This window comes from Panthera tigris, chromosome E2 (assembly GCF_018350195.1).
Source record: "Panthera tigris isolate Pti1 chromosome E2, P.tigris_Pti1_mat1.1, whole genome shotgun sequence".
NCBI lineage: Eukaryota > Metazoa > Chordata > Mammalia > Carnivora > Felidae > Panthera > Panthera tigris.
The window spans coordinates 6,309,945-6,332,006 of record NC_056674.1 but is presented as its reverse complement, the minus strand read 5'-3'; the positions used below and the strand labels follow the sequence as shown (position 1 = coordinate 6,332,006).

The following is a 22,062-nucleotide window of genomic DNA, read 5'->3' as shown; positions in this document are numbered from 1 at the left end:
ATGAAAGTAGAACACCAAACTTCAGGTTGAAAGACATCAATAGTAATGTAGGCTTTTTAAGAAACCTCAAATTAAAAACAAAAAAAAGTAGTTTTAAAAGAAATGGTACAGGGGCACCTGGGTGGCTCAGTGGGTTAAGCATTGACTCATGGTTTCAGCTCAGGTCCTGATCTCATGGTTTATGAATTTGAAACCCACACTGGGCTCTGTGCTGACAGCACAGAGACTGCTTGGGATTCTCTCTCCCTCTCTCTCTCAAAATAATAAAAAAAGATGGCACTTAAAAAAAATTTTTTTAATAAATGGTACATCACTACTAAAGATCACCTTGTTCCATTGACACTCATCTCATGAGTCTTAAATGATTTTGACTTTTAATTACTGTGAAGAATTTAACATCTGAGGTTGATTAATCTTGGACTAGACTTAATTCTCCCTAGTATAAATCCTCTGATACATAGTGTATTGTGGAAAATGGTTAAATGATTCTCATTCATTATGTTGCTTTTTTACTCACATTTTTAAAAAGTTTATTTATTTTGAGAGAGAGTGGAGAAGGGGCAGACAGAAGGAGAAAGACAGAGAGAGACAGAATCCCAAATAGGTTCTGCACCACCAGCATGGAGCCCAATGCAGGGCTCAAACTCATGAACAAGATCATGACCTGAGCTGAAGTCGGTCACTTAACTGACTGAGCCACCCAAGCACCCCACCATTCATTACATTTCTAAGGTTCCTTTTCAGTATGAATTCTTTGGTGAATCCTGAGGTCAGACCATTGTCGAAAGGCCTTGCCACATTCAATACATTTGTATGGTTTCTCTCCAGTATGCATTCTCTCATGACCCCAGAGGTGCGAACGTTTGATAAAAGCCTTCCCACACACAATACATTTGTGTGGTTTCTCTCCAGGATGTATATTCTGATGTCTTATGAGGCTTGAATACTGCTTAAAGGCTTTGTCACATTCATTACATTTGTAAGGTTTCTCCCCAGTATGAATTCTCTGATGAATTGTAAGGTTTGAATTTTGACTAAAAGCCTTGCCACACACATTACATTTATATGGTTTCTCTCCAGTATGGATTCTTTGATGTCGAGTAAGGCGTGAACACCAGTTAAAGGATTTGCCACACTCATTACATTTGTAAGGTTTCTCTCTTCCATGAATTCTCTGATGATCCCCCAGGCTTGAGCTTTGAATAAAAGCATTACCATGTATACCTGATTCATCATGTTTCTTTTCAGTATGTATTTTCTGATGTCTAGTAAGGTGTACAAGCTGTGTATATGCTTTATCACATTCATTACATTTATAAGGTTTCTCACCAGTATGGTTTTTTTTATGTTTAGTTAGGCTTGAACGCACAGTAAAGGCTTTGCCACATTCATTACATTTGTGAGGTTTCTCACCAGTATGAATTCTCTGATGATCCACAAGACTTGAACTTTGGATAAAAGCCTTACCACATTCATTACATTTGTATGGTTTTTCTCCAGAATGAATTTTCTGATGTTTCACAAGACTTGAAATGTGGATAAAAGCCTTGGCACACACAGTACATTTGTGTGGCTTCTCTCCAGGATGTACATTCTGATGCTTAGTGAGGTGTGAGCACTGCTTAAAAGCCTTGCCACACTCATTACATTTATAAGGTTTCTCGCCAGTATGGATTCTTCGATGAATCCTGAGGGTAGACCACTGCCTAAAAACCTTGCCACATTCAATACATTTGTATGGTTTCTCTCCAGTATGAATTCTCTTGTGATCCCAAAGATATGAACGTTTGGTAAAACCCTTACCACATTCATTACATTTGTAAGGTTTCTCTCCTGTATGAATTCTCTCATGACGCCAGAGGTCTGAACACTTGATAAAAGCCTTACCACATTCATGACATTTGTGTGGTTTTTCTCCAGTATGAATTCTCCAATGGTTTGTAAGGTGGGAATTTTGATTAAAGACCTTGTCACATATATTACATTTATATGGTTTCTCTCCGGTATGGATTCTCTGATGTCTTGTGAGGTTTGAGAACTGCTTAAAGGCTTTACCACACTCATTACATTTGTATGGTCTCTGCTCAGAATGAATTCTCTGGTGACTAGTAAGGACTGAATGATGGCTAAAAGTCTTTCCACATTCGTTACATTTGTATGGTTTTTCTCTAACTTTTGTTTTCTGGTGCTGTGTAAGCAATGAAGGACACATAAAAACCTTTCCATATTTATTACAAATGTTGGTTTTGACACTAGGAGGCAATCGCTGAAGTGGCAAAATGGAACAAGTTTTGACAGACTTCTCAACTTGATTACATCCACTAATTTTCTCCTCAGTTTGAAATAATTCAGCCAGATGCGACTGGGAGCTTAATGCAATTCTATTTTCAAAACATTTTGTATACTTGTTTCCTGCATAGATTATATTGGTTTTTATTTTTAACAAATTCTTTATTAATGATTTCCCTTGTTTAAAATATTGATATGTACTTTTTCTTAAAGAAACACTGTGCTTTAAAGGTAAATTAATCCAGGATTTGCTGTCTTGTTTATCTCTTCGACCACTGAGATTTAGGTTATCTGTCACAAGCATTCCTTTTGAATTTCTTTCTTCATATTCGCACTTGCTCTCAAATTCATACGTATTTCCCCAGACTTCCCTGAAGTCAAAATCCTCAAGGCCATGGCTTTCAGGTCTTCCCAAGAGCACTGACTGGTATAATTCTCCATTATTAATGTCTTTCTTTGGTAATAATTCCTTGATCACGAATGTAGCAGAGCTATCTGAAAGATATATAAAAAAAAGTCTTCATATTAACTAGAGTTGCAAGATGGTTGTTAGACTAAAAGTAAAACTTACATTGAAGAAATAAAAACTTCTCAACCAAAGTCTGTAAATGTTTAAGAAGGCAAAGTGAATAGAATCTTTTAATAAAAGATAACATGTATTTCGAATTATATTAAGAGAAACCTACTTTGAAACACCCTATGACCAAATCATTCACATTATGTAAACTTATATAAGTTCTGAAAGAAAGTGTATTCTTTGCCCACCACATCAAAACACACACCAAATGCCAGTAGACAAATAGGTGTGTTGTACTGAAAACATATTATACAAATGCATATTTACAGTATAATTACTATATGCAAATAAATGATGAGGCACAGTTCTACATGAAGTAATGACAATCCATAAAAATATGAATTAGGGACGCCTAGCTGGCTCAGTCGGTAGAGCATGTGACTCATGATCTCGGGGTCATGAGTTTGAGCCCGATGTTGGGTATAGAGATTCCTTAAAAATAAAGTCTTTCAAAAAAAAATGAATAAGATAAATACCTGGAAGTTACAAACTATAAAAGTAAAAATAAAAGTAATAAGTCAAGAATAATTTAATACATCATTGGAATAAGAAAATATTCTTAATATCTACTCTAAAACTGTCTATGCTGTATGCAGAATAGGCATTTTAGAACATTTAACAATTGGTGAATTGCAGTCATATTCCATACTAGATACTGAAACTCCTAATCTGTAGATGACAAGTTAATAAATGAAATTTTTAAATTAAACCAAGATAAATCCAACAGGTAAATAATAAGTAACCACACTTACACACAATTATAGACTGGAATTCTAATGATTTCTCTCTTAATAACAAGGGAAAGGACTTATATTCCAGAAAGAGCACACAATATGAGAATTGGAAAACATGTTGAGAAAAGCTTCCACATATTCATAGCAGTCTAAGTTACACACATGCCCAGTGGCTTCTGAAATATCAGTTTTCAGATAAATAGTATTGTAAATAACTGGGTAAATAGTATTGTAAAGAACTGGGTAAAAGTAACAGCATGAAAATCGTGGAATATTCTAAGTCCATCTCTCTACAAAAACAGCAAGTAAGTTGGCAAAAACTGTCAGAATCAACTTTATCAAAATTCTGGAAACCAAACAAAGATTTATAGCAATCACGTAGGTACTTAAGAAAAAGGCAGCTGATCTCAGTTGGAGAGATTTTAACATTTTAACTTCCCCTGGCCCAATCCCATTCTCTACAGCATAGAGGCAGCCCATGTTCCTGCTATAGGTCCCATGTACTGGGAGTGGCAGAACAGACTTGATTCTCTAAGAATTGTGGGTTTTACTTTGATCTGCTTGGTGGCTCACTGAAAAACTGGCTCAAAAAGTTTTGCCTTTGCCGAATTCAAGAGGTGCTATGCCAGGTGGGGTGGGAGTGGTGTCCATTTGACAAGCATATTTAAAGGCAAGTATACTAGCAGACGGCACACTTGGGGCCAAGAGAAGACACTGTGAAGCCAGGGATGAAGGGCTGGGGAGTAAAATGCTTTGGGGAATAAGGGCTTTGAAAAACAGCTACACGTTCCTAGGAATCTAAGTCGTGCACATTCCCAGGGTGGGGCCAGTGCTCAGAAAACACATGAGGTGACCCTGTGCCTCACCTCCTGCTAACCTTCAGGTCGGCAGAAGCAGGAGGTAAAGGCTAAGACCCCACTGTAAACCGCCAAGCTGAGTTTTGGGTATTCCCAAACAAACGTACAAAGTCTATTTCCAAAGACTAGGAGTTTCTTGCTTTTTGGTTTTTTTGGTTCCAGGTGTTTGATAAGTTATGCGTTTAATCACTAGCTCACCACTAAGCAAACCAGATGTGACAAAGAATACAGACTTTACAAAACTGACTCAGAAAAATGACTAAACAGACAACAGCAACTGCAGTAAACAACAATAAGCAATGCTGAGGTGTGGGTATGGGTGGGGGAGAATGTGACTTCCAGAGTTGTCATAATACTCAAAATGTTTAACTTAACATAATTATAAGGCAGGCAAACCAACAATAATGTATAGCCCATACATAGGAAAAGAAGCAATTTAACAAAGATTGTCCCTGAGGAAGCCCAGACATCAGACTTTGCTAGACAAAGAATTTATGTCACTATTTTGAAAGAACTATGCTTAAATAACTATGAAGAGACCATATGCAAATAACCAAAGGACCCAATGACAGCAATATTTCTCAAAACTGAGAACATCAAGAAAGAGGCAGAAATTATAAAAAGGAACCAGAATCGACATTCTGGAGCTGAAAAGTACAGAAACTAAAATGGAAAAAGCCCTAAGGGAGTTTAACACCAAATTGAACAGGCAAATTGAACAAATTAAGTCCACTGAGATTACTCAGTCTCAGCAGAAGAAAAAAGCATGAAGAAAAATGAATGGAACAAGAGACTTGTGGGGCACTTTCAAGTGTACCAACATAGATCATGGGAATCCCAGAAGGAGAGGACAGAATGAAATGGGCAGAAAAAATATTTGAAGTAATAAGGCAGAAAAATTCCCAAATTTGGTGAAGTACATAAACCTACAAACATATCCAAGGACTTCAGCAAGGCCCGAGTGAGATAAACTGAAAGATGCCCACAGTGAAACACTTCATAATCAAGTTGTCAAAAGCCAAAGACACAGAACCCTGAAAGCGGCAAAGGGTAGTTCCTCTGGTAAAAGAGATCGTCAGTAAAATTACCCAATGATTTCACACCAGAAACCGTATGGACCAGAAGGCAACGGGATGACATTTTCACAGTGCTAAAGAGAAATAAAGGTCTATTAAGAATTCTACACACTTCAAACTATCCTTCAAAAATAGAAGAAAACTTAAAACGTTGCCAGAAAAACAAAACAAAACTGGGGAGTCCCTTGCTGGAAGACCAGTCTAACAAAAAATTAGTAAAGGGAATGCTTGAGGCTAATATGAATGAAGAAACAAAAACGCGAATCCACATCAAGAAATAAGAAACAGTAATAAAGACAGTAGACTGGTGAGTATAAGGTTAGTATTGTGTTTTCAATTTGTCACTCTTTTTCCCTATTGATTAAAACAACAACATCAAACAGTATTTAAAATCTGTGATTTAAATGTGAACCACTGATGGTCACACAATATATATACAGAATTTGTGACAGCAGCAGAGGAGAGAAGGACAGGATTTATAGAAGCAAAGTTTTTAGGGGCGCCTGGGTGGCTCAGTCGGTTAGGCATCTGACTTCAGCTCAGGTCATGATCTTATAGTCTGTGAGTTTGAGCCCTGCATTGGGCTCTGTGGTGACAGTGCAGAGCCTGGAGCCTGCTTCAGATTCTGTGTCTCCCTCTCTCTCTGCCCCTCCCCTGCTCGCGCTCTGTCTCTCTCATAAATAAACACTAAAAAAAAATAAGAAGAAAGTTTTTAGATACAGGCATACCTTGGAGATACTGTGGGCTCAGAGAGCAATGCGAATCTAATGATTTGTTTGTTTTCCTAGTGTCTGGAGTATCAGAAAAAACAGACTTTAAGTAAAAATTGTTACGAGACAAAGGACAATATATATTTTAAAAAGTATAACTCATTAAGGAATTACAGCAAATACGAACATATACACAAGAGAACCCCAAGATATATGAAACAAATATTTATCGAATTGAAGGGAGAAATAAAAATAGTTGTAGAAGAGTATTTGGAGACTTCCAGATCTCACTTTCAATGATGGAGAGTACAGCCAGACAGAAATTCAGGAAGGACACAGACAATTTTAGCCGAGTATAAACCAGCAAGCACTGACAGACGTATATGGAGCACCCCGCCCATAAGAGCAAAATACATTCTTCCCCACTTGCACGTGGGACATTCTCCAGGACAGACCATATATCAGTCTATGAAGTAAGTCTCAACAAATTGAAAAAGAGTGAAATCATACAAAGTATTTTCTCCAACCACAGAAGAATGAAACTTGACATTAGTAACTGAAGGAAAACTGGAAAGGACGTAAATACATGAAGATCTTTAAACACTTAAAAAATCCCATGGGTCAAAGAAGGTATCACACAGCAAAGTAGAAAATACTTTGAGAGAAAAGTAACAAAAACACATAACATAGCGAAACTTACAGTATAGTGTGGTGTGGACGTGCTTATACTGCTGCTGAGTCAAAGCAGTTTCAGGGCTGGATTGAGAGACCCACCCACCCCCGTGACACACACTCTGACGTGGGGCAAAAGCAAAACTGAAGAAAGGGCCTGAAGAGGCAGACAGCTCTGGGCCCACAGATGCTGATGTTTTCCAACACCAGGAGCAGGTCTCCTAAGCACACAGATTGAGGATGATCCTAGAGAAGTCCTGATGCCAGGATTGGGGAGGCTTCAGCTCTGACCCGTGTGGACTGGGAACAAGAATGGAATGAGAAAAGAAAGAAAGAGAATGAGAATGAGAAAAGAATGAGAAAGAGAGAACCCCTTAAAACCAGCCCCCTAGTGCCCTTCATGGTCAAGGAACAAAAGAGGTCACAGGGGCATGGACGCCTGGCTGGCTCAGCAAGAGGGCGTGCAACTCTTGATCTTGAGTTTGTAAGATCGAGCCCCACGTTAGGTGGAGAGATTACTTAAAAATAAAATCTTAACATTTATTTATTTTTGAGAGCATGAGCTGGAGAGGGGCAGAGAGAGAGGGGGATACATAATCCGAAGCGGCTCTAGTCTCTGAGCTGTCCGCACGGAGCCCTACGTGGGGCTGGAACCCACAAACCAGGAGATCGCGACCTAGGCCGAAGTCCGACACTTAACCAACTGAACCACTCAGGTGCCCCAAAAATAAAATCTTAAAAAAAAAAAAAAAAAAAAAAGAAGAGGTCATGGGGCACTTAATAGAGTGCTACAGGTCATGGCCAAGGTTTTGCCTTGGTCTTTGCATGAGCTGGGGGCTAGGAGGATGCATTTCTACACGTCTGAAGAAGGGAGTGATGAGGGGAAGGGAAGCAAACTTTACCTCTGAGAGCTCACAAGAAAGACACATTTGTTTTCCCACAGAACTCCCCCACTGGCGGAGAGTTCCCCAAACACCATTAATGGTGCGGCCTCCTCTCTGCCCTTCTGAGCTCTTGCCTATGTTCCCACCCGTTTGGTTTTTTCACTGTTTTCACCTTGCTCTCCAGTCTGGGGCTCTTTCCCTTGCTCCAAAATAGAGATATCATTCAAGACAGAAAGAGAGATTCCTGCTCATAAAAAGCAAGGAATGAAAAAAAGGAATGTGATGTGCTGTATCTTTTCCAGAATCCAATTCCAGCCCTTTGTTCAGCTGAGGAGAGAGGATGTTACAGATGTCTAGAAAAACATTCCACAGGCCTCTTCACTCTCTCCTGAATGCTTATGGAATATTTTTAAAACATAGATATCCGGCTCTCTTCCAAGAACTACTGAGTCCGAAGTACACGGATCTAAGTGGATCCAGAATGAGACATTTTTTAAAGTTTGCCATAAGGTTTTGTTCTTCCTCAACTTCTGGAGGCACCACTAATCTAGGGGGGGGTGGGCAGACCATCTGACAAAAGAGGGAGTGGAAGGGGATGCCGCCTCATAAAAGTTCTCATTTCAAAATGAACCCAGCCTCAATCTCCATCAAGCAGAGCAAGGGCTCCCAAGAGACTCACTGGGGCAGATCCCGACTTCTGGAGGGACATTTTCCTCGCCCAGGGAGACCAGGTTCCTGTAGTTCTCCAGCATCACGTCCCTGTACAAGGCCCTCTGAGCGGGGTCCAGGCACACCCATTCCTCCTGAGAGAATTCTATGGCCACGTCCCTGAAGGTCAACTGTTCCTGAAATGAAAAACACATTTCACCACGGATCCTTGGGGGTGAGTTCTCCTGTTCACACAAAATATGAGCGGGAGAGCAGTGTAAGGACCGATTCAACCAAAGTGAATGTTCTGACATATCATTTTGGGCAAGAACAGGTAACTGTGAGCAATTCTTAGGTCCCTAATTTTGTTTCATTATATTTTTCCATCAGAGGATATCGAATCCACTACATCACTGTAGATTTCCCATTTTTGTGGACAATAAAAAGAACGATATAAATGAAAAATATCCAACACATGGTTGATTATATGGATGCCGTACACCTGACGTTCTCCTAAGTGACAGTTCTACACACCTAGTGGATCTAGAGCACAAGAGGTAACTTCAGGTGTGACAAACTATATGCAAAAATATAAATACATGTTTTCATTTAAAGTCAGACATTTAGCCATTATGGAATGTATACATCAAATGGAGTTTATTCCACTAAAAACAAAAAAAGGATTCGGGTTGATGAACTTTACTAATGTACATTAATTGAACTAAATAGAACACAGGTTGGTCACAGCAGATCTTTGAAGAAATATTGGATGATTAAAAATAAAAAAAAAACCAAAAACAAAAGGGGCGGGGGGCGCCTGGGTGGCTCAGGCAGTTAAGCATCTGACTTCGGCTCAGATCACGGGTCATGATCTCTCGGTTCCTGAGTTCAAGCCCGGCATCTGGTTCTGTGCTGACAGCTCAGAGCCTAGAGCCTGCTTAAGAATCTGGAACTCCCCTCTCTCTGCCCCTCCCCATCTCATGCTCTGTCTCTCTCAAAATATAAATGTTAAAAAAAAAATTTTTTTTAAATCATACCAAACAGGACATCTGAAACGTTTTTATTGAGGAAGAACTTTCCACCAAGCATCACAATCCACAGTAAGCACTGGAAGCATTTCCACCAAAGGTGAGGCTGAGGTATGAGGGCCAGCCAGGCTCCTGCCATTCACCGCTGCTCTGGATGCCTAAGCTGGGCCCAGCTGGGGGGAAACACTCATTCCCATTAGAAGTTGCACTGAGGAACCTATTTGCAAGACATTTCCCAACCTATGTGAAGGACATAACAAAGACATGACCAAAAACTGACAAACCTAATTCTTTTTGTTTTTTAATGTTTTTTTTATTTTTGAGAGAGAGAGAACACGAGCAGTGGAGGGGCAGAGAGAGAGGGAGACATGGAATCTGAGGCAGCCTCCAGGCTCCGAGCTGTCAGCAAAGAGCCCAACGCGGGGCTCGAACTCATGAACCACAAGATCATGACCTGAGCCAAAGGCAGATGCTCAGCTGACTGAGCCACCCAGGCACTCCCAAACCTAATTCTTACTGGAGGTGTGGTCACATAAAGACCTCAGTGATTTAGAAACTCAGAGCAATTCAAATGCAGAAGAAATGTGGGATTTAAAAAAATGAAACAGTGGCCATTGTGCTGAGGAAAAATAATTTTGAAAAGAAAAATTAAATGGAGAGATTTGCCAAAGAACACATGAACCTATTAATGTGTGTGTTACATGAAACTTTACAATCAATGAAATAACTACAAGATATATACAAAAAGCCAATTTAAGGAGATAATTTTAAGAAAAGAGTACTAAATGGAACATAATACCTTGAGATCATGCTAGCTCAGATCTGCCTAAGAAAGATCAGAAAGTAGAAGGCAAGAAGGAAAGATTTACATTTCACTGCAAAACACTGATGAAGACACAAGGCTGTGTGTAAAGAATTAAGCCATAAAACAGCCCTTAAAAATATATCAAAGGAGAACAGCAAAGTATGAAAATCCAGGTTTTATTCCCACAAAACTAATGAAAGTTACAAGTAGGTGGAAAATGGAAATACAACGGATTGTCAATTTCTCCCCAATTTTCAAACACAAAGAGATTACCAATTTTGCTTACATCAGGGGGGAAATCTCACGTGTTGTTGTGGGATGGGGTACTTCGTAGCTTTAGGAGACCATATCGGACAGAATCTATCCTAATGTGAAATGCACTGTCCTTAACCCAGTAATCACACGTTGAGTTGTCCGACCCAGAGAAATCCTGAGACATCTGCAGAGAGGCCGGCCTACTCCTGCACAGCCACCGTGGCATTCTTTACATCAGCGAAAAATGGCAAAGGTCCCCGTGTGTCCCCATTAAGAAAATGATCCAATGAGGCTCTAAATGAGCAAGCTGTGTCTGATTGTGTTGATTAACATGAAAAGAGTGTCTAGACGTGCTATGTAAATTTTAATAATTTGCATAATAAAATGTTACGACAAACTTCATCGAGATTTCCTAAAATTTTATACCAGTGTTAAATGCATTTGTATCAGGTTTGAACTGACTCCTGCCACAGAACTGACAACATCGGTTCCCTGTGGAGACATGAAGGGTGGGGATGTGACAGGGAAGGGCATCCCCTTCTGACTACATCTTTGTGCCTAAGTTGCTTCTTGGTCTGGAGCTTATTCAATCAACCAATCAATACATGTCACTCACTCATGTGATGTCTAAGGTCAATGAGATATAATACTTAAAAATAATGGTGGAACCAGATGGCTACAGCCCCTCTGATGGTGAAGATAAAGCTCTATGCTCCAGATCTGGGCTAAATTAACACCATTTTCATCTAAAACATCCGCCTCACGAGAGCTGCTGTAGGAACGCCATGGTCTCTGTGGGACAGATGTGCTGAGAATGATTTTTTTAAAACCTTTACCATTGATTAGGTTGACTCCACACTGTAAAACCAACTATGGAATAAAACATCCACTATCACGGATGCTGATTTCTGAACTTGATTCTAAATTAGTAGTTTGGAACCATAAACACCATGGTGCACTTGTTTAGCTCTGAATGCATTACAAGGTCAGGCAGAGCTGCTTTCTTCTTACCACTCTTCTTTTCCAGAATCTTCCAACTCTTCCTACACATGAATCCAGGACTTCCACACACGGCTTCTTTCATCCTGGTCAACAGAGAGCCTACTATGTGTCCAGAGGCAGCCCCTAAACACCCCCTGCAGCCCAGCCACACTGACACCACCCGTCTCCACTCGCCTGCTGCGAAGCCCCTCAGGATGTGCCCAGTGCAGCCCCCTCACAGGCTCCGATCCCTGGGTCACTACGAGCTGGAATCTAAGTGCAGAGGAGAGGGACCGGGGGAAGGCCTGGGGGAGTGTGGACAAACACTGCAGACTCAGACAAGGTTAGCAAGTCCAAGAAGGGCCTTGCAGGAATGAGAGACAGGAAATCGACCCAGGATATGACTTCACCTGATAGACGGCCATTCCCGACTCCTTTCCTTTGCTCTTCCTCCCTTTCCAGGATTCTTCCTCAGGCATGATCAGGCTTGGGAATTCAATCCTAAGTGTCAAGAAAACGCGGCTTAACACTTTGAGTCAGTCTGGGTCCTTCCCGTCCTGCATCCCCACACGGGAAGGCCTCTCCGTGTGAAAACACGGGCGGTGCCCCGGGACAGTGGACTCCTCCAGAGGCCAGCAAGTGACCTTCCCACCCTTCTTCTTCAGAACCGGCTCCCGCCCTGGTGAAGCCCCCCGCACACCGCATCAGTGGGGACCTGGGCGGGACCTGACCCTCCCCTGCAGGTCACAGGCCTGCCCCGATCATACCCCATGCAGAGCGGGGCCCCCTCACCTCTCCCTGGGTCAGGGGCTGATGTCAGCCTCGGACATGCAGCACCACAGCCTTGGTGCTCAGTGCTGGAGACACATCAGAAACCCCCGAGGCACTTTAACTAGGACTGAGATCAGGCCCTGTCTCCCCTTGGCCATTTGAAGGGAATCTTTGGGAGGAACACAAGAGCTGTATCTGCAGACAGCCTCAGATTTACAGCGTGAAGCTGGGTGGAGCACACTCAGGAGGCCCACCCAGCACATCCCCCTTCTGGCTCTGGATCCCCAGGGGCCTTGCTGTCATGAATATCCAGCCAGTGGAAGGGGAAGGAGCAGGAGAGAGATGCCAAGGAGGCACTATGGACCAGAATTGGGGGTGGGGGCGTGGCTGGAATGTTAAAGGGAGCGGGGGCGAGAAGGCGCCACTGAGAGGTGATATCAGAACAAAGACCAGAGGAAAGAAGAGATTTTACCACCCGCACGTGAGGGGTCAGAGACTTCGAGGCAGAAGGACACCCATGTGAAGACCCTAAGGTGGTGGTGTTCTGAGCTCCAGGAAGGACAGAGAAGCCTGTGCAGCTGGAGCAGGGTGAGTAGAGGAGACAAGGAGGTAAGATCAGAAAGTATTAAAGGAAGCAAATCAGAAGGGACCGCATTCTTCAAAATGTCCCCCATACCTCATGTATTCCCTTGTCCATTTTGAGTAAACATCTGATTTTTATTTATGTTGTCCTAAGTTAAAACACTAACAAGTAGTGTCTGTTTTGCAAACATGTCAAGATGCCCATCTAAGCCCAGGAAATACAGGGTCCCCCTATATGCAGAGGCAGACTGCAAGGGACAGGTTTGGAGGAGTTTGGGGGGGGGGGGTCACTGTTGGACATATTAGGGTGAAGATACCAGGCTGTTGTCCCAGCAGAGACATCGAAGAGACAGCTGGGTAAAGGCCCCTGGTTTCAGGGGAGAAGTCTGGTGGAACAGTGAAAGGAGACATCAGTGTTGAAAGTCATGAGATGGGGCGAGGGGGAAAGGCAGGAAGTGAGAAGGGTTTCAAGGCCTAAGCCCAGGGGTGCTCCTGCAGTCAGAGACCAAGGAGTTAGGAGAAACAGGCACCGGGAACGGACGCATGAACATGGAGAAGAACGTTAAAACAGGTAAGTGGTAGTTTTACTTGTAAAAAACTAGTGTGATGTGGAAGCCAAGAGAAGAGTGCTTCAGAAAGAGGAGCCTGGTGTGCTGTTGCTGGGACCAGCGTGAAGAGAAGGGGAAGCCAGTTCCTGGACTGAGAAGTGGGGAGGTCCCTGGTGACTCGGACATGGAGAGTCTCAGCGGCGCAGTGGATACGAAACAGAACTGGAACCAAGATCTGAAGCAGAGTATAAACAAGTGTTTAGTGTATTCTCTAAAATGGAGCACACCCCAGGGCACTTACCACCACGGGGAATGCAGCTGATGGAAGGTTCTTTGTTTTAGAGATGCGAGAAAAGGGGCGCCTGGGTGGCTCAGGCGGTTCAGGTCATGACCTTACCGCTTGTGAGTTCGAGCCCCGCGTCGGGCTCTGTGCTGGCAGCTCAGAGCCTGGAGCCTGCCTCGGATTCTGTGTCTCTGTCTCTCTCTGCCCCTCCCCCACTCTCTCTCTGTCTCTCATAAATAAACACTAAAAATTTTTGTAAATAAAAATAAAGATGGGAGAATGTAGTAAAAGCCTCTTTTTTGTGTGTTTTTTTTTTAAAGATGGGACGATATCGCCATATGTATATGCTGAACCAAATAAATGCCTGGAGGTAAAAACTGATGAGCAGGGTCCAAAGGATCCTGAGGCTGTCGTACTGTTGGACCTCACAGCCGTTCTGCAGCTGTTCCCAGAGACCCACCTCCAGCAAGCCTGCCTCAGTGAAAGCACCCACCTCCTGGGCCCCAGTCCCCCACTGTTTCCCTTCTTGACTCAGACACTCCTGCGGGTTCCCATGCTGTTTGTGCTACACTCCCAGCGGACACCCCACACACAATATTACACGACAGAACCTCCTAATCAGCTACGCACTTTGCCCAAAGATCCTACGCCATGTTCCTAACACCAGTCTTTTATTTTGGCAGGAAGACACCCACCAACCCAGGATTCGACACGTTCCCTCTTGGAGACCATACCCCAACGTCAGGCACCTCCATGACGCCATAATACAAGAGCAATGTCTGCAATGATCCACATACTCCCAACTAGACTCCAGTACCTTCTGGAACACCCCCAACTGTCATCTGTATCCCACAAAACACATGTGATGCCTTCAGGAATGCTTTGCCTGAAATAATGAGATTTTCCCCACCAAAACCACCACAGATTACCCCCCAAATGGTGACATTTTCCCGTTAAACCCTTATGGGTCCTAAGAGACCCCACAAGTCAACCACGGAAACACTAGCTGCACTTCCTGAATCCACCCCTCAGGATTCAGGCACAAACTGCCCCACAGCTGTCAGTCTGGCTGCTATTGCTGGACAGCTCACTCCCACCTTGTAAACGGCCTCTTCACCACAGCACCTGGCTGACCAGCCAGTGTCCAATGTCCGGTCGATGCAGGAAAGAGAAGGCTTTTCCTTCCCTCACATTGGACCAACTCTGGAAGGTCACCCCACCTGCAGAGCTCTAGGCTGTCGCCATACAGTGGAGTCTGGATTTTTGTCCCGAGGACAACCAGAAGCCAATGAAAGGATTAAAAGCCAGGGAATTCCCTCCCTGCTCTGTTTGTCCCTCTGCTGTCTCTGTCACTGTTGCCCCTCTTTCTGTCCCAGCACCACCTCTATCTGCCACGGCCCCAATGAGCTGTCTGAGCCTTTATTCCTTCCCCACTCTCATTCTGATGTGCCTGCTCCTTGCTGCCCCACTCCCATCACCGGTTAAGATCTCTCTCGTCCAGTGTGCTACCCTTCACCTCTCTGGAGATACCTTTTAATCTAGATTTCTCTTTCTTTTCTCCCTCTACTTTTCTGTGGTTCACTCCACTCTTACTCTCTCTCCACATCCACCTGCTCTTCCCTGTTTTACTCTCTTTCTTTCTTCCTTTCTCTCACACGTAGTTTTACTCATTCTCCCTCAGACTGTCCCTGCTTCGCCCCCAACCCTGACACTCACAACTGGAAAAAAAAAAACCCTGACACTCACAACTCTGCCCGCGAAGAACACTTTCCAGGGCGGCTTCAATAGTGGAAACACACCACGGCAAACACAGCCGGTGGATGCGAATCGTGCGGAAGAAGCTCCCAAGGCTGTGAGTACAAAGTGAAGTACTAACGCGGGAGGGGCCCGGCTCCGGAGGTGGCGTAGGTGGAGGGGGTGTCCGGAGAGGGGTGGTGCCTGCAGAACCGCAAGGCCAAGGAGACGTGGCTTCTGGGTCTGCACTAGCGCCTGGGGGAGACGAGAGAGGAGCAGCCTGGGGGCCAGAGAGGGAGGACGCGAAGGGGAAAGGGCCAGAGCGCGCGGAGCCCCGGGAGGGTTTTCAGCAGGAAAAAGACGCGGCAGGAGCGGTCTACCTGGACCGAAGGCGGACGGCCGGGGGCGGGGACGCGCCTCAGAGACTTTAACTCGAAATAGTCGTCGACCCCCGAACCCGCGGTGGGGCTCCCAGGCCTGGAATATCTGACGGTCCTGCCGAGAATCATCGGGCGCAGCACAAGCGCCTGAAGGGGGTTTTATCGTACGTGGTGACCCCCGAACTGCGGGTGTTGCGGATCGGAGGCCGGGGACGGGCAGGTGTATCGCAAACACCAGTGTTGAATCAGAAAAGCTGACACGGACCCACCGGAGGGTGTCCTTAGCTCCGTTTCCGGGTCTGCGGGAAACTGCGCGTGCGCAGCGTGCGGCGGGGAGGGGCCGCCCAGGGACGGGCCTTGGACAGTGGCCTGGACTGGACAGAAAGTGAGCGGCCGAAGGGGCGTGGCCGAAGTAGGCGTAGGGTCTGGGCCTCCGTCCCGCCCCTGGACGTTTCTCCGCACTTTCAGCCCTAAAGTGCCTTACTCCCTGCTTTTGAGTTTGTTTGAATCTCTTTGGTATCTCGTGGACCGAGCGGCCTCCTGGCTATTTGAAGTTAATATTTCAAACAACTTGAAGTAAAAGATTAGAGTTGTGAGAGCCACTTATATTAGAAGCCGAAATGTTTTCCTTTTTTAAGTTGGAAATGGTGTAAGTCAAAGCTCTTTTTGCTGGCGGGAGGTATTGGGGAATACAATTAAAAATAAAATCATCTCCCAACCCAGCAATCCTCTCCACAAAGGTAGTAGGAAAGAAAACTTTTCATTAGTGAGTAAGCTTTAAACCAGAATGTGACATGCATCACAGGCAATCTGTTGAGAGGTTGCAAAAATAAATCTTACCCTGTCATAGAAGACAAGCAAGCGGATACGACCGATTACATACATGTTCTCAAGAAAGATAATAAGTTGTCCTCAAGAAGACATGACCACACCATTCGTCACACAGCTCATCCTAACATTATCAGGTAAGCAGAGTGGCCATTTGTTTTAGCTAATTGGCTTTATCCAGAGAGAAAACAAACTTCTCATATTAATGACTGGAGGGAGTTTTGAAACTGGGAGCAAGGCACCTGCTGAGTTAGGCACCTATCTTCCCGCAGGAATTGGGAGGAGATAAATGTATTATCTCCTTTGCTATTTACATTTCAAAGAGTTGACTCCCAGATCCTTGAGCAAACATTCCTGAGTTACAATGTTGGCAAGAGTCTTATTTAGCTTTTAAAAGACATTCCAAACAGGCAGAGAAAACTTACAAGTTTCCTAAGAGAAATGCTCTAGGAAAAAGGAGGAAGAGAAGTCTCTTTTCCTCCCCCACCTTTTTAAGAGAGAATTAAATCTGTTTTCTCTCTCTCATTTTTAGTTTATATTTTTCCTGACAGAAACAGCATGCATTCACTAATATATAAATATTAATATATAAGCATATATTAATATATAAATATAAATCTATAAAATATATATATGTTTTAACAGCAGCAATGTGCTCACAAAAATGGTAGTGTGCACTATGTTTCAGGAACCACACACAAATTATGTGAGTTAATTCCTGTAATACCCTGGGAGTTGGGTTTTATATATCCATCTTCCTCAGGAGGATTTAGGTGCTGGGCTTTGCCTTGCTGGGGGTAGAGATTCTGTGTCTCTTTTGTCTCCCTATGACTGATCATTAAAATGGTCTTCATGTGACGGTAGCTCAATATACATGAAAGAAAAAAAGGCAAAGCAGTGGTGGGATTAGTGGTTCTGAGGGATTTTCTGATGGTGTGCTCATTTGTGTTCATGTATTTTGTTTTTAACATGTGGAACCATCAGTGGGCCCCCCAGGAGTTGGAGACATGGTGCTATGAGGAATTCCCTACACTTAGGTTATAACCAAAAAAGCAAATTTTCACTTATCAGATTTTAAGACCTTTGCTCCCCTTCACGTGCATCTGAGTGTCTTGAAAACCTGAGTGTCCTGGATGGGCAGCCAGAGGAGCTGCTCTGAGCTAAATTCTTCTCTAAGCAGTTCTCAAGACGTAGGACCTCGGGGTAGAAGTGGGTGGGAGGAGTGCAAGAGGCAAACTCCATATCTAAGAGGTTATTTGAGAGGGTACCTGGTCTGGCAGTTCTGTTAGGCCCTGGAGACCCCAGCTAGGCAGAAGAGATGGCCTTCCAAGGTGCAGATTCTGGAGGCAGCTGAACTCTGTGTGCCCGTTGTGCAAGGCCAGAAGTGTGCCATAGAAATCTAGGCATCTAGATTTCTAGAAAGCTAGAAATCTAGTTTGGGGAAGAGCAACTTTAGCCAAGACCTGTGAGCGCTCTATATGTCTATAAAGCACGGGGTAGTCGTGGGCTGTCAGCGCCAGCCTCTGTGCGGTCCTGTGGACACATGGAGGGTGAGAAACACTGCGTTCAGGCCCGGAGGGGCTGCCGGCTTCGCTGTGTGTGCTTGTTGGAGGGTTTGGGCAGGAAGGAAGAGGCAGAAAGGGCGAGAGTAGGAGAGATCAAGTACCCCAGGGACACCGCAGGATGGTGGGAGGACTGTTGGTGCCACATACTCATGGCCAGTCAGGGGTGAGCACTGTAGCTCCTTCCTGTGGGCTTGGGGTCAGACTGATTTCTGGCTGAGTGATCAGAGCCCCAAATCGGTAGAGGGACCAACTTGTTGCTGCATGTTTGGATCCTGAGTAAGGAATACACAAGACAGTCTTTTGAGCAGAGGCGCTCCGCTTGGGCGAGCACCTTAACAGCAGTGCAAGCTCCCGGGGCAAGGACTCCGGGAGGCGGAGTCTGGTCTACCAGGGGTGGAGCCACACCTAGGTCCCCTTCCAATCGAATTGCGGGTGTAGGCATAATATGTCCCGTGGCTTCTCGGCCGGCCAACTTGGTGCCCAAGGATCCTAAATTCTCTGGAGAAGCCTGAGTCCCACCGACGTGATCAGGTGAGGTCCTGCCTTCTCCCAGTGACCCTGAGTTTTAAATACTGCTTGTACTGTCTAATCATGACTATAAAATTCATGATGTGTCTGCAGATTTGTTTCTATGATTAATGAAAAAATAGCAAAATATTTTTCTTAATATAGCCTCCAGGTTCTCGTTCAGTTTAACAGTCACAGAGACCTCTGACTTTGGTGGTTTAGAGCAACATCTTCCAACAGTTAATAATGTCTCAGGTAGGGACACCTGGGTGGCTCAGCTGGTTAAGCATCGGACTCTTGGTTTCAGCTCAGGTTTTGATCTCATGATTTTGTGAGTTCGAGCCCCACATGTGCTGACAGCAGGGAGCCTGCTTGGGATTCATTCTCTCTCTCTCTCTCTCTCTCTCTCTCTCTCCCTCTCCCTCTCCCTCTCCCTCTCCCTCCCCCTCTGCCTCCCCCTCTGCCTCTCCCTCTCTGTCTCTCTCTCTGCCCCTCCCCCACTCACACTGTCTCTGTCTCTCTCAAAATAAATAAGTAAACTTAAAAAAAATAATGTCTCAGGTAGGACAGTGTGTAATAGAAAATATATTGGTCTCTGCCTCTGTTTCCTGGCACAAAGCCCCTAAGACCCTTGTAATTTCTGAAGTTATAAGAGCAATAGGGGCGTATTTTGTTCTAATACTTGGTCTTGGACCCTGATTCCTGACACACAGGTAGAAAACCCTTTGGAATTTTTTCTGATACGAGTGTCTTTTGTTCTAAAGAGGCAGACCTTGGTGAGCTCCTGAATGGGAGCTGGTCACCAGAAAGACCTTGACCAATCCGTTCTTCCACCCGGCTATACCTGAGTTATATTCTTTTACAATAAACCAGTAATGTAGTAAGTAAACTGTTTACCTGAGTTCTGTGGACTGTTCTAGCAAATGTATCGAACCAGAGTAGGAAGTCTCATAATGAGATGGGGAAACTGAAGGGACCCCCATTAAAAAAAGCTGTTTCCCCCCTCGTTGCTTCTTTTCCAGCTTCCATTTTTGCTAGGGCCTGCACCCCCACCCCACTCTACACATGCCTTGTAATGCAAATAGCATGTGTCCTCCTTGTGAGGGACAAAGAGACAATGATATCTTTGGAACTTTCCAGCACAATAGCTAACATCTAAGGAGTGATTGGGTGGGGTCGCCTCCAAGACTACTGACTCCAAACACCTTGATGCCAAGACCCCCTGGCTTCAGGGAATGAGTGACTTATGAAGGACACCTGGATCCTGTCTTTGCTCTGACCAGTTCCCTGATCCCTAAGAGGACATGTGCACAAGACCACAATTGCCAATAAAAACCACAGACCCTAAGCAAAGAGGAGACTCACACTCTTTTCCTTTCCGAGTCTCCTGGACACTCTGTATATATACATCTATATATATCTTCAGTAAATTCTGCTTTCACTCCCCGCTGGCTCACATTTGATTTCCATCCTGCATGAAGCCAAGAACCCTCTCAACTAGTCCTGTGGGGCCCCCTCTCTGGGTCCTCGGACCCAGCTGCCTGCATCAATAAGAACCTCCAGGGGCGCCTGGGTGGCGCAGTCGGTTAAGCGTCCGACTTCAGCCAGGTCGCGATCTCGCGGTCCGTGAGTTCGAGCCCCGCATCAGGCTCTGGGCTGATAGCTCGGAGCCTGGAGCCTGTTTCCGATTCTGTGTCTCCCTCTCTCTCTGCCCCTCCCCCGTTCATGCTCTGTCTCTCTCTGTCCCAAAAATAAATAAAAAACGTTGAAAAAAAAAATTAAAAAAAAATAAGAACCTCCAATTTATAGCCAGTTGGTCAGAAGCACAGGTGACAACCTGGACTTGTGATTGCCTCTGAAGTGGGGGAGGGGACGGGCTTATAGGACTGAGTCCTTAACCTGTGGGATCTGACAGTGTCTCCAGGTAGACAGTGTCAAAATCGAGTTGAATTATAGGACACCCAGCTGCTGTCACAGAGAATTGCTGGTAGAGGAAACACTATCACACATTTGGCAACCAGACATGTCAGAAGTATTGTGTGAATAAAAGAACAACATAGGGGGGCGCCTGGGTGGCTCAGTCAGTTGGACGTCCGACTTCGGCTCAGGTCATGATCTCGCAGTCTGTGAGTTCGAGCCCCGCGTCGGGCTCTGTGCTGACAGCTCGGAGCCTGGAGCCTGTTTCGGATTCTGTGTCTCCCTCTCTCTGACCCTCCCCTGTTCATGCTCTGTCTCTCTCTGTCTCAAAAATAAATAAACGTTAAAAAAAATTAAAAAAAAAAAGAACAACATAGGAATGTGTTTTTCCAACTCAGTGACACAACAGAGCATAATGAAGATACGGAGTTTTCCAGGGCCATTCAAAGGGCACATATGCCAAAGTTCTTGGGAAAATTTGTTATTAGCATTAAAGTTTATAATGTTCCACTGTTCAAATATAACATGTATTTATTTTTTTTAATTTTGCTTGGTGTCATATCTGGTGACCGTGTTGGGCTTTACTCTGACCCTGTAAGTCTGGAAAAATAGCACTGCTCACTGCAAAGAACCACCTTTCCACACATGACCTCAGTGAGACGAAACAGGACTTCCGCCACCTCCATTTGGACCTCAGTCTGTCTAAGTATTGATTAAGTTCTTCTTTCCAGTTTACCTTAACTCAGGCAAAAAAAGACCCTGCTGGATCCAAAATTACCCTCAAGCAATAACGACTGTCCTGAGCCAGCAAGACCCCATGTAATTGACCCCAGGACAATGGTCAACCCGATCTTTGCTGCCCAGCTGCACGTCCCCACAGATCTTTGTCCCACGTTTCCTTATATAAACCTAGAAGTATTTTCAGCACTTTGGAGACAGGCTTTCAGCCGTTAGTCCCTGGTCTTCCGGGTGTTGACCTCCCTGAAATAAATTCCTTTCTTGTTCCACCACCGCTTGTGTCTCTGCCTTTGGATTTTGTCAGTGGAAAGTGGCCAAACCTGGTGTGTTTGGGGACCCCTGAGCCAGGTGCTCTTGCACCCCTGTGCCCCATTTATCTAGAAGCAAGGCAGATACAGACCCTCCAAATCCCCATCCTTTCTCCCATCAATGATTACTGAATTGTTTGTACCCACTGATCAATAGGAACTGAAGGAAACCAGCATCTGTCAGTCCAAAATATGCCACTTTGGCATACTGATTATTTTGAATTAAGAACACTTGAACAGCTAATATAAGAAACACTCTGACCTTTCATTGTTTTCCTGAAAGTAGACCACCCTCCCATGTGAACGTCACCCTCCCTGTACCAGGAGGAAGACATTCCTATTACCAGAGATAGAGAGTTGGGGTCCAAGATATCTATACGGACAA

At 44.5% G+C, this 22,062-nt stretch overlaps 1 protein-coding gene and 1 long non-coding RNA gene across 2 annotated transcripts in view; one reads left to right on the top strand and one right to left on the bottom strand.

The window, feature by feature from the left end:
* The window catches only part of LOC122234326, a 95,822-nt gene extending 84,912 nt beyond the window's left edge, over positions 1-10,910 (top strand). The window contains exons 6-8 of the long non-coding RNA XR_006212088.1: positions 8,838-9,004; positions 9,492-9,575; positions 10,676-10,910. This is a non-coding gene — a long non-coding RNA (uncharacterized LOC122234326). The remainder of the gene's footprint in view (positions 1-8,837; positions 9,005-9,491; positions 9,576-10,675) is intronic.
* On the bottom strand, positions 664-16,145 carry LOC102964955 (zinc finger protein 677-like). Its single transcript, XM_042970220.1, has 4 exons — positions 15,815-16,145; positions 11,927-12,017; positions 8,479-8,644; positions 664-2,784 (listed from the first exon to the last, which is right to left on the bottom strand). Exons 2-4 carry the CDS (start codon positions 11,993-11,995, stop codon positions 728-730), a joined length of 2,292 nt encoding a protein of 763 aa, XP_042826154.1. The 5' UTR covers positions 11,996-12,017; positions 15,815-16,145; the 3' UTR covers positions 664-727.
* Between the last annotated feature and the right edge of the window lie 5,917 nt (positions 16,146-22,062).